We start from the raw sequence: 12960 nt of genomic DNA, 5'->3' as shown, positions 1-12960 counted from the left end.
ATCATAACTCAGAGAGCCTAAAACTGAAATCTTTCCTCACCATTTTAACATATATCTCACAGTTTTGTCACCTTAGGCTTCCTTTTGACTTCCATGATGGTAATATTTACTCCTCTGGGGAGATTTAAAAAAATGAGCCAGTTGAAAAATCAATATAACTATGAGGCAGAGGAGTTTTAGAACAGAAGTTGTTTTTGGACACATTGGTCTGGTTCCCTTAATTCAAATATGTCCCTTGTCTTTCTTCACCTGAGCCATCTGGAAGCTCCACTTAAGTCATAGCTGACTTAAGCACAGTTTTGTCAATCAAAAATCTACTTTGTACAGTGTTAGAAAACTTTTCAGTGTTGCCTGTGCTTAGGAATGCTTTTAGATAAATCTGTCTTACTAAGGTAGGATGGTGAAATAACAAAGGAGTGTGAAATTGGCCTGTCTTAAAATCTTTCCCGTGGCTTTTTGGAAGACATCATCTCTTGAAATATTTAAAACTGACATTTTTAGATGGCTTGAGGCTAATCTCAATCTTACCACTTTTAGATGGTGCAGTAAAAGCCATGTCCTACAATTTCTCATTACTCTTTCCCAGAAATAATAATGTAAGCCACAAGCACAGCACTCATGAGCAACCTGCTTATGAGAGACAAAAACATGTAATGTAAGAGAAAATGTTGGCAGGGAAACAGACTTCAGTTTCAGGCTTCAAATAGTTGTTGTATTATTTTTTTTAATATAATTATGAAGGCTGTATAGGTTGGAGGAATGAGCCACAGGCTTGGAAATTGGAAGGTCCTAAATTCTAATTCTGGTTCTGTCACTGATTTGCTGTGTAACTTTGTGCAAATTAGTTCCTTCAGATTCTGTGGGTAAAACTTTCAAAAGTGTCTTCGGTAGCACTGGAAGTCAGTGGAACGTAGGTAGCGTAGGCTAGGTCTACATAGCAAAGAAAAAAATGTAGAGCCCAGTCTCAGAACCCAGGTCAGTTGGCTCAGGCTATAGGGTTAAAAATAGCAGTATAGACAGGCTAGAGCCTGGGCTTTGAAATTTGTCAAGGGGGGAGGGTCTTAGAGCTCAGGCTCCAGCCTGAGGGGGAATGTCTGTACTGTTATTTTTAGCCTGGCTGCCTGAGCCCTGTAAGCGCAAGTCAGTTGACCCAGGCTCTGAGCTGGTGCCGTCAGTTTTTTACTTTGTAGTGTAGACATAATCTCACTCACACTTTCTAAAGTATCTAAGCCATCTAAACACTCTAGAAAACTTTACCCCCTTCTGTAAAGTGTAGATAATAAATTAGTACTGTGAACTGTGGGTATGATGAAGATTCAAGACTGTATAAAGTTTTGAACATGTAAAGTTTTGTGCTAACTATTGATACCTTTATTTAAATTCCTAATTTTTTCCATTCAGTTTTGAAGTTAAAAAATAACCCTGGAAAAGAAGAATGGGCCTGAAAGAGGATGTAAGTTTGAATGTATGTAATAGAATCAAATATATTTAGCAGTAACCTCTGCTCTGTCATTTAACTCTGTCTAGGTTCTCCCCCTTCAGATGAGATTCACACCCTGCGTAACCAGCTGCTTTTGCTACACAACCAGTTATTGTATGAGCGCTTCAAAAGGCAACAACATGCCCTTCGGAACCGGCGACTCCTGCGGAAAGTGATCAAAGCAACAGCACTGGAGGAACATAATGCTGCCATGGTGAGCAAGGATTTAAGAGTTGTGCATGCCAAGAAGTGCTACTAATACATCACTATCAAATCTATGAATGCCTGCCCCAGACAACATCTACTATAGTATCATAGAACTTTAAAATCTTTTAAAGTATTTATTTTTGAAGTTTTTTCTTGTTTTTAAAGTAACCTTTGAACACTCCAGTTTTTGTGGAATGGATTGTGGATAATTTTGATGCAGTATGATTAGTTGAAACTGGAAATTTACCATAAAGGGCATTGAACTGAACACATACATGAAGAAGCCAGCTGGCTTAAATAACTGCCAAACTTAGCTTAGAAAGACGTTGTGATTTAACAGTTAATGTTGTGCTTGCTTAACATTTGGGCAGTCTTAGCATTAGGCTAGTAACCTTGTTAAGTTTCCTGAAGAGGTACATACTTTCCATTTGAGGAGGAAGAATGCTGGCAGAAAGCTAAGTATTTCAAGTGTGTTCTCCCTTTCAGAGTCTCTGAATCTGGCCCTAATTAGTGATGGAAACTTAGTTGTGTGGAAACCATTTGAAATAACTTTAATCTTGTTTGAATTCTTAAGTCCATGTTATAAAAGCTGCCATGTAAATTGGGATCTTTATTGCAGTCACAGCAAAGAGGCTAAGAACTAAGTAATTATTGGAAATGGAACTACCCTCTCTTCCCTGAGGCTGTCCCTTTAGGTCACTACTGGAGCATGGGGTGATGTGGAGGAACATACATAACTGCTGACCATATTTCATGGATGTAAATTCAGTTTCCAGTATGTTCAGCCTGGCATCTTTAACCATTTCTTTAAAAAAACAACAAAAAAAAAAAACTTTTTATATGAGGAACATACTAAAGTGCTGTAACGTAGCCAAGTTTGAAGATTGTGCTATTAGTGGGTTTTGGTTTTGATCCTTTATTTGGTGGTTGACTTGGGGCAGTGGTCTCTGATGTACTAGTTGAAGTAGCAAATTTGGTCATCTGACTTTTGGTATATGGTTCCGGACAGAAAGATCAGCTGAAACTACAGGAGAAAGATATCCAGTCCTTGAAGCTTAGTCTGCAGAAAGAGCAGGCCAGGTACCACCAGTTTCAGGAAGAACATGATAATATAGTGGCTCAGCTTCACAGCCAGATCCGACAGCTGCAACATGACAGGGAAGAATTCTACAACCAGAGCCAGGAATTGCAGGTATGAAACATAGCATGGAAAAGCTATAGTGAACAGATAACGTAGCTTTAAAAATAACCCCCCAATGATCTGGCTCTTAAGTATATTAAACCTCTCACTTCAATCCAAATAAGACAACATGCAGTTAAAAATTCATCTAACTAATGTGATTCTGTTCTTTGTGGCTTTGTTTTATTTTGCTTTGAAATGGCAAATTGCATGCCTTTCACTAGTCCGTAGATGATGATCATTTTTAGTGTTTAGTCTGTAACTGCTGATTGTGCTGGGTGGGGAGAATGCTGGCCATCCTGCCAAATGTGTATTTTGCTAGTTTTGTGGTACAGTTTCAGAACCTTAAGCCTCTTGCTGTTTAAATAAACAGACCAAGCTGAAGGACTGTAGGAATATGATTGCAGATTTGAGGGTAGAATTAAAGAAAGCCAACAACAAGGTGTGTCACACAGAGTTGCTTCTCAGCCAAGTTTCTCAGAAGGTAAGATTCTCCTTGTGGCCCTTCTGTTATGTCTTTTTTTTGTTAGTACCCATTTCAAATTTCTCTTCGTTCCTCATAAGGCCTCTATCACTTCGGGTAAGCTGCTCCTCATACCACACTGAGTTCCATGGTATTGATTTTAAATGAGTGAGAACAGAAAGAGTATGAAAAATGTTATGCTGAAGAAATTAAATGTGCGTTGTCCTGATACTTCTGAAATCTTGCTCCTCATTTTGGGTCTGGCCCACATTTGGAATTTCACAGATTGAGCAATGCCTGAGGGCATTCTGTGCCAAAAATATAAAAATTCTGCACACAGTGTTTAAAAATTCTGCAAATTTTATTTGTCAAATAAATATGGAGGCTCCAGCTTGGCACTGGGAAGCACAGGCCACTGGCTGCACAGAGGTGGGAGATCACTGTGCAGCTCTTCTTCGCCCCCCCGGCCAGGACATGGACTCAGTGGTGAGGCCGCACCCAACCCTGACACAGTGCAAGGACCAAGCCTGTCCCAGAAACACCCCAGGGCCCTGCCCCTCCATGCCAGGTGTGGGCAGGAAGGATGCAAGTGTGGAGGGGCTTAAATGTGGGGAGATCCAAGTATGGGTTGAGAGGGTTCTGTGTGGGGCAATCTGGGTGTGGGTGACTCGGTGTGGGATCTGGCTGCGGGGGAGATCTGGATGCACAGGGGCTTGTTGGGGGCAGGGTTCTGGGTGCAACAGTAATGGGACTCTGCAGGGGGTCCAGGTGAAGGTGGTTTGGGTTTAGCGGGAGGGTTTGGGGGGGGCGGGGGACTCAGTGGGGGTCCAGATGCTGGGAGAGTAGGGGTCCAGATGCAGCTGGTTGGGCATCGGTGGGGTGGGAATCTGGTGGTGGGTGGCTTGTCAGGGTGGTCCAGGTTCAGGGGGCGTGGGGCTCAGCAGCCAGATTCTGAGTGCGGGTGGGTGAGGCTTGGCAGAAGGGTCTGGGTAAGAGGGGGTCTGGATGCACCTGGGTTGGGCAGATGGAGGAGCAGCTCCCTGTACAGGGATTCTTCCCCCTGCAGCTGAGGAGCGATGGCAGTAGGAAGCGGCAGGTGGGAGGAGGAGTTTTGCAGAGCTTCCTGCAACTGGGGAAGAAATCTGGGGGTGGGTCTGACCTGACCCTGGATGCCATGTAGGGGAAAAGGAAGTCCCATCCTCCCCAGCCCAGCCAGGACTAGCAGCTGAGCCTAGCACAGGGTAGGAGTCACCAATCAGGTCTTCCCCAGTCCTGCCCTCTGCCCCACAGTGACTTACCTCTCTGTTGGCCGCCCTGGGCACCCAAAACATATTGTTGGGGAGGGTCTCATGACTGCTCTTGTGGCTTCCCTATGCTTCCCCATCAGAAAGTCATTTTACTGCGGGGAAGTAAAGAAATCTGTGAGGGACATAAATTCTGCGCATGCGCAGTGGCACAGAATTTCCCCAGAAGTAATTAATAATGTGCTTGGATTAAAGCTTTCTGTATGTTAAAGAGCTCCTGTCAGAAGTTAAAGGGACTTCACATACAAATGGAGAAGCAGTTACCTTATTTGAAGCAAACTGAGGGGTTAAGCTAACTAAATGCTGCATTTGTCTCATGGAATGTCACAATTTACCAGAAGCAACTTTGAGTAACATCCATTCACTTGATTGTCATAATTGCCTGCTACTTTCCCTAGGCACCATGGTTTGATTTTCCTTTTTCTTCTCAGTAAAAAATAACCCCCAGATGTAGTGCAGGTCAGGTGTGACACTTAGATTAAACTGTTCACTGCGGACTCTTCTTTTTTTTAAGCTTTCCAACAGCGAGTCAGTCCAGCAGCAGATGGAGTTCTTGAATAGGCAACTTCTGGTTCTTGGGGAGGTCAATGAGCTGTACTTGGAACAGCTGCAGCACAAGCATGCAGACACAACAAAGGTACCGTATGTGGGTCACAGGCAAGGCTTTCCTGGAAAGATTTGTCTTAGGATCATCATCAAGTTCAGCAGTGGCTTTTCAGTGAAGAAGGAAACTCTTTATAAATCAGCAAACAGACATAGATGTTTGCATCCAGTTTCAAAGCAAATGAAGGAATATACTACTGTGATTTATCTTTCAATGAGAGCTTTTGTGTTAGTCATGCCAGGCTATCCAGTCTGTCTTCAAATAGCTTCTTGGATGGCATAGTTTTTACTAGGTAAATAATGGTTTTTACTGCACCAGGAAAAACTAGTTCATCACAGTTTAAGGCATTTTCTATTTTAAAAATTGTTTAATTGATGCAGACCACATTACACTTAGGTTTAGTTATACATTCAGATTGTTACATAATGCAGTAGATGCATAGATTAATTTAGAGTTGCACAAATAAAAAGTAAAAGTGCAGTGGACGTAATACTAATATATGTAATTATTATACCGAACATTGGAATGACTGTGCATTTTGGTTTGGTATTTTCTCAAGGAAGTTATTCATGTCATGACTCATTTCAGTTTTCAGTATTATATAAATAAAAGTCGAAAACATTATAGGAAAATGACAGTAATGCAGAGTTGTAGGCTTGACGCATTGAGCAGTCAGAAGCATGAGAATTGCAAACTACCAGTCCATTTGGCCATGCAGCAAAAGACCAACTTTGATATAGTAGATAGACTGAGCTTATTCCTCAGTTTTGAATGGGTATATCCAAAGGTTGAAAAGATTTGTTCTCTGCTTGCTGAACTCACTGGATGTGGATGCAATTATTTTTCTCAGTTTAAACTGGATTTAACCTGGTATTTACCAGCGTCCTGGCATAAACTAGCTTTTCCTGGAAAATTGCCAACCCTTAATAGGTTCAGTGACCTTGGAAACTTACATTTGTATCACCCTGGAGCAGAAATCCATATCGCATATCATTTTCTAGGTGAAGGTAAAAAGAGAATCTGCTCCTTGAGATATTGCATGGGAATGCGCTTAGTGTTAATACAGTAGGTCTCAGCATGCAGAAGTAGTGCCATGTCACTTCAACAATTGTCACCAAAAGTGCTTATCTCTGCAACCACACATACGTCTCATGCTCCTTGCTTCTTTTTTTGTAATAGTTCTAAGGACCATATGATTTTATTACCCCTGCTCAGGGAAACATTTTTGTACCAGTAGGGCAAGTGACATTTACAGCACAATGTACCTGCTTTTACATGAGAGACAGCAACCAGTGAAAGTGAACTGTAAAGCCAAAAAAAGTGCCCTTTTGGCACTTTGAGGGCCACATTTCAAAGAAATTGAAAATTATCCATTCTAATCTGATACAAGATTACCCCTATTGGAAAGGGCTTAAGTAAGGAACACTGATGTGCTAATAAATTCTGGTCATGTGGAGCTATATTCATGGTAATTTAGTATCCCTGATACATTCACAAATTCTCCAATTCTGCATCTCTTTTTTTGGACACTTACTTTGTTTCATCTTGCATAGAAATTATGCTATCTGTAACTGTATGCACACGTATAAATACTACAAACCATATAGGAATCCTGTCCCTATTAAAGCTCTATTTAAAACCTTTCTTCCCCAGTGAAATCCTGAGAAAACAGATTTAGACTCTTCAAAGCAAAGGGGCATGGGATGGATCTACTGTTGTAGATATTTTACTATATCTGATGAAAGTTAGCCTTTTTACTTATGTGACACTAAATGGTATATTGCTCAGGAACACAGAATACCCCTCTTTTTCAGGAAGTGGAAATGATGCAGGCTGCTTTTCGGAAAGAACTAGAGAAAGCAAAATTCTGTGTTCAACAGCAAAGCCAGAGGCTTGATGCCTCCCAGAAGCGGATAGTTGAACTGGAGTCTCAGCTTTCTAAGAAAGATCACCTGTTACTGGAGCAAAAGAAATATCTGGAGGATGTCAAAATCCAAGCAAGGTTGGGATTTCAACTTCAGTAACTAATACTAACTTACATTATAGATAAAGTTGTTTGCCATTTTGTTGTAGCTGTAGGTCCCAGGATATTAGAGAAATAAGGTGGGTGAGGTAGTATGTTTTATTGGACCGACTTCTATTGGTGCAAGAGACAAGCTCACACAGAGCTCTTCTTCAGGAATTGAAGAAGCGTGTGTAAGCTTAGAAGAAAGCTCGTCTCTTTCACCAATAGAAGTTTGTGCAATAAAATATATTACGTTGTTATAAATAAAGTTCAAAAAATGTATTGGCAGATGGGTTATACTTTGAGAAATTTAAATTGATAGTAATGTGTTCTTCGTATGTTCAGAGGCCAGCTGCAAGCGGTAGAGAGCAGATACAAAGCCCAGAAAAGAATTACACAAGCATTTGAGCTGGAGATTTTAGATCTGTATGGCCGATGGGAGAAGGATAGCCTATTGAAAAAACTTGACGATGAAAAAACAGAAGCAGCTGAAGCAGCAGAAGAAAGGTAAGGACAATATTACAAAACTTGGTGAGTGACTTGCAAGCTGCTTGAGGTAAACCTCCCTTAGTAATGTTTAGCATTCAGTGTCTGCCATCCTTAAGTATCCAAGTACTTTACTCACCTTTGCGAAGCATCAGTTTTTCTCATTCTTACAGGTGATGAAACTGAGATGAGTGGCTTGTCCAGGTAACCCAGTGAGTCAGTAACAGAGTTGAGAATAAACTGTAAAGGAGCTCTTTAGTAACTACAATACTATGCAAACTAGCTACACCTGAAACCCATTCCAGTAAAACACTCTCTTTATTTTCTCTCTGAAGAATTTGAGTTCCAGTAGCTCACATCCAGGACCTATCATTTTAATCTACAACCAAATAGAATTTTCTTAACTATTCTAATTGCTGCATAATGAATCTAGTTTAGCTTGTCTGATTGGGCAGCTCTACCCTTTGTAACAATTAGCTGACTGACTGGTAGGAACTAGTGTAAGCAGTGTAGACAATACCTTCTATTTAAATGGGATGTTGTCCAGGGAAATAGTTTACTCCATTGGCACTTTTTGTTCCTGTTGCATTAAATAGGGACCGTTAGGATTGCTAATATCCTAATTTGGATGTTATGATCTAATCCAAACTGCTGCATTAGCATGAAAGTTGCTGAACCCTCATTATGACTACAAAAGTCTCAGGAATTGACCATCTTTTCTGGTCTGAAACATTGTCAGTTTTGAGGCATTGTTTCTCACAACTTATCTGGATTTACCATCATCACACCAAAACTTGGGCATGACTGGCTTGTGTAGAAGATGTCAGAGGCATCTCTTTTATGCAAACGTAGCGCATTTGAATTGAAGCTATCTCGAAGTCAAAGAAAAGCTCTCTATTGCTTTCATTGAAGACTTGAGACTTTTATCTGAGTTTAAAAAGGGATTCTCCACTGGGGGAGGAAATAATAATAACCTTGATTATACTCAGCGGTTACCTTTGCCCTCTTAGGAATTTGTCTGTTCTGCTGATTAGCATCCACCTATATATGATTTAAATAAATCCTTCCCACTCATGAAATGCTTCCTGCTCCTAGCCCTGTAGTAATTTCAGAATGGCTACAAAAAACAATTGGTATAGTGAGAGCAGCTATTGTTCAGGTCTGCAGCAAGCAAAGGATAGATCTACAAATCCAAGTGGGAACTATAGCCCCATTCCTTTCCTAAAGCAGTGAGGATGCAGGTACATCTTACCCTTTGGCTCTCTGCCAGTCCTGGACCTACGTCCACCACTAAATCTGTGATGTTGGTTATGTTTCTGGCTGTAGTATGTTCAATGGTTTATGCTTTGCTGCAGGATTGATTTGAAAGGAGAAACTGGTGAGGGTATGTTTTAGCCCATCTGCAATGGTAGAGTTAGAAACTAATCAAAGTAAACTGCCTTTTTCTCCAGCAAGCTTAATCTCTTCATGGTGTACCTTTGCTACCATCACTTTGACTCTCTCTTTCTCTGTCTCATTCCAAAACAGGTTGGATTGTAGTAATGAAGGATTTGCAGACTCTGTGGCAGGATACGGTGAAGAAGCAATTGGTAGAAATGGAGAGACCAAACCTCCGAGCACCCGGGGTGGTGGTAGTAGCACTAAAGGCAGCGGCAGCAGCAGCAGTGAGTTGTCCACCCCAGAAAAACCCCAGAACCAGAGAATGGGTCAGTTCAGCAGTCACTGGGAAGCATCCATGTTGCTGGAGCCTTCCACTAGTGTCCCACTAACTGTAGGCTCACTCCCCAGCTCCAAGAGCTTTCTTGGAATGAAGGTGCGTGAATTATTCCGCAACAAGAGTGAGAGCCAGTGTGATGAGGAGAGTATGACCATCAACAGTCTTTCTGACACTCTAAAGAGTGAACTATGTAAAGATCCAAGCATGGTGGAGGCAAAGGCTCCTTCAAGCCCTGACAACCCCAGTCCCTCGCCCATGAACCAGGAAAGCAGTGTTGGACAGCTTCATATCATGGACTACAATGAAACTCATCATGACCACAGTTAAAAAGGAAGATAGTCAATCAGTGTTATTTTCATATTCTTGGCATAGAACAGGAGGCGTGAATGCAAGTTTAATTAAAAGCTTTTATGTTTCATTGGTATGAGCAGCTAGCTCGTGGAGTGGAAACAGGACTGATGTTTTTTTTGCAGAAGATGACTGCTGAATGAATGCAAAACGGATTTAGGGTCTGGAACGGTAATGCCCAACCTAACTTTCTTTTGCTTCTCCTCTCTCAAATCCCATCAGTAGTAGTGTGTACTAATTTGAAGGGGCAACTGTTAGCATTTATAAGTATTTTTTCCCTTCTCCCCTCCCCAATGAGTGGTTGCATCCTATGAACTTGAGTGCAATATGAGGCCAAATTAACTTTTGTGAATCTACCTATGAATGGCACCTTAGAGACTAACAAATTTATTTGAGCATAAGCTTTCATGAGCTACAGATCATTCACGAAAGCTTATGCTCAAATAAATTTGTTAGTCAATAAGGTGCCACAAGTCCTCCTTTTATTTTTACCTATGAATGCTTAGTGCTTTGCTTAGCTGAAATATCTCAGCAAGCTTCCAATTTAGAACAGTTAATTGTGTTGCCCTTGCAGGTGACTTTGGTGGTTATGTTCTGTAAAGAAGCAAAACCAGAGTTTCTAGTGCATTCATCTGAAGGTCTTTATTTTGCCTCTTTGTTTTCCCCCAACTTTAGTCTTTATTAGATTGGACTATGGTCAAGTGACTAAATGGTTAAAGAACAACACATATCTGCAAACTGATGTTGCATTCACCCCAATTCATAATCATTGTTTCTTTTGTCCTTAACATTTCCTGGAAAATTACATGTGAACAAATGTTGTCCCACCCCAAGGAACTCCAAACTATTTGCTGAGGTCTCGTTAAAACACTATTGCTTCTGATTTTTTTCCTTGGGTGGGTAAGGAGGATGTTCATTGTTTGTTTGACAAACTGGTACTTGTCTGACCTTAAATTGTTGCATGAGTAGAGGTGATGAGAGCTGAATACTGAGTGCAGGAAGATCCAGACAAGGACAGTATGTAGAGATTTTGTGTAAAGTAGTGGGTTCACCAAAACTTCCAAGTGAGCATTTTGAAGAAGATTCTGCAAATGTTTCTCTAGGCTGGGAGACCATTGTGATGCCTGGACTCTTTTCATTGTGGTCTTTGTCCAGGCTGACCAAGACAGCCTCATTCTGGGTTGAAAAATCTCAAACATTCTTCTTCCCAGGAGTAGGTTATAAGATTCCAGGCTTGATTCAAGAATAATTGGATAGACTCACAAAGGAAGTCCTCCCCACAGTGCTATTGCTCTCTTGGATACAGAGGTCATGGCAGTCCAATTTGTGGCTACCTAGTTTTCTCCTTTTCTCTCTCCTTCCCCCTCCACTCCAATTTCCCAAGCAACTGAGCTTGCTGTTGGGCCAGTGTATATAGCTCAAAATTATATACAGGACCCAATCCTGCAGCCTTCCCATCTTTATTATTCCCATTGAAGTCAATGGGGAGCCTTGCATGCTGAAGGACTTTGGGATCAGGATTTATGTCAGTCATCAAACTCTGGTTTCCTTCTTGTCAGAACAGAGATCCATTATTAGGAAAGAGAGAGAAGTTCATTTTTGTGAGACTCTGATATGTGTGGGTCCAGGATTACTTAGTCTGTAATATGACCTTTTCAGCTTGAGAGCCAAGCTGCAACAGTATTCATTTTGTTCCTACTTTTACAGATGTAGTCTTTTTTTTCCTTTAAACAGTCTACATGGATGGCGGTAAGAATTTTCTGAAAGGTAACTACACTTGTACTCTGTTTTTCTAGCTTGACCTAATCTAAATAGGGATAGAACTGATCAAAGCAGGCTGGCATTCTGCTAACCTGACAAACAGAGCTGCTGTGATTTCCAGTCTTCTCACCACCCCCCCACCCTCATTGCCCAACCAGACAATACCTTCCCTTCCATTCCACCTCTCCCATAACACCTATGGTCTGTATACATTTCTGCCTTTCAGCCAGTCCTGACTCTGAAAGTAAAGGTGAACTTCAGTGGGTTTTTTTCAAAGCTTGAACCTGCACAGAATAGGAAATAGTGTCACTTAACAAATGACATTGACTGGTTTCGTTGACACGTCTGTAGGTTTTCTAAGACTTGGTGGTGGTTGCAATAGTAAATGAGTGAAGACTCAGAGGCTTCATATCCCACTCACCCAGAAGTAAACAGTTTGCACATTGCCCCTAAAAGGGCTAGCTCAGCTATTGGGTACGGTTCTGTCACAGGAATCAGTTAGAACATCCCTACAGTTTGGCAATTCCCAACAGACTATCCTGCCACATGGTGACTCACTTCTTTTAGTGGAGGGTCTTTTGTTGTTGTTAGTAGCAAAAATGCTCTGGAGCTAATCAGAGCTCATCAGTAGGTGACCTTTTCTCTTTTAAAAGGATGTTAGCACTAGGATGGAATCAGAAACCACTTTAGAAGGTTTATCTATGGACCACAAAGATTATGGAGGAACAAATTTTGCCATTGTTTTTGTAAATCTCTAAAATTATGGATCTACTTTATGTAGTAACTTGCATTTTGTTTAAAGGGATCCCATCAGTGAAGTGGAGACAGATATTTTTTAACTGACTGCTTTTAGTTAAATCTAAAAACACTGTCTTTGTCAAAAGTTAATCTGTTCCCTGCCTCGCTCTTTATAAGCATGTTAAACAATCCACATTAAATGCCATAAATATGAAATACAAGGAAAAATGGTACAATCTAAGCTAAAGAGAACTTTAAACCAAAAGGAGGTTTTGCTGTCCTTATTAGAATGTTCTAAAATGTCAAGGCAGTTGCTTGTGTTTAACTGTGAACAAATAAAAATGTATTGTTTTGCACTACTCTGTGTTGAGCTCTCTGCAAGCTGTGCCCTCAGGGTGAAGGATCTGTGCCAGTAACCTATACTGGCTAAACGTGAGCTGTGCAGGAACAAGATTAGCATTAAAGCGCTTTTCATAGCATTAAAGCACTTTTAGAGGTCCAAGTGTTTAATAGTATTGGGTATGTTACAAAACGGATAAATGTCCTGCCCTTCTGATGGGGTCCTTTATATTTCTATAACCTATTTTTATAGATAGCGTGAGCAATTTTTCCCTCTTTGCAAAATAGCTTTGATGTTGTCATAGCTATGTATAATCCAGTAATTTAA

At 40.9% G+C, this 12960-nt stretch overlaps 1 protein-coding gene across 2 annotated transcripts in view; it reads left to right on the top strand.

Moving 5' to 3' along the window:
- Positions 1-12652, top strand: part of TSC1 (TSC complex subunit 1) — a 58078-nt gene extending 45426 nt beyond the window's left edge. For both annotated transcript variants that reach the window (XM_077836005.1, XM_077836003.1), the window contains 7 exons: positions 1528-1694; positions 2697-2879; positions 3241-3351; positions 5149-5271; positions 7053-7240; positions 7589-7750; positions 9257-12652. In XM_077836005.1, the coding sequence (XP_077692131.1) occupies positions 1528-1694; positions 2697-2879; positions 3241-3351; positions 5149-5271; positions 7053-7240; positions 7589-7750; positions 9257-9773 (1451 nt within the window). In that variant the 3' untranslated portion in view covers positions 9774-12652. The remainder of the gene's footprint in view (positions 1-1527; positions 1695-2696; positions 2880-3240; positions 3352-5148; positions 5272-7052; positions 7241-7588; positions 7751-9256) is intronic.
- Positions 12653-12960: the final 308 nt, after the last annotated feature.

Source organism: Eretmochelys imbricata, chromosome 16 (genome assembly GCF_965152235.1).
Source record: "Eretmochelys imbricata isolate rEreImb1 chromosome 16, rEreImb1.hap1, whole genome shotgun sequence".
Lineage (NCBI taxonomy): Eukaryota > Metazoa > Chordata > Testudines > Cheloniidae > Eretmochelys > Eretmochelys imbricata.
The sequence above is the reverse complement of the archived record's forward strand: the minus strand, read 5'-3'. Positions and strand labels throughout refer to the sequence as shown.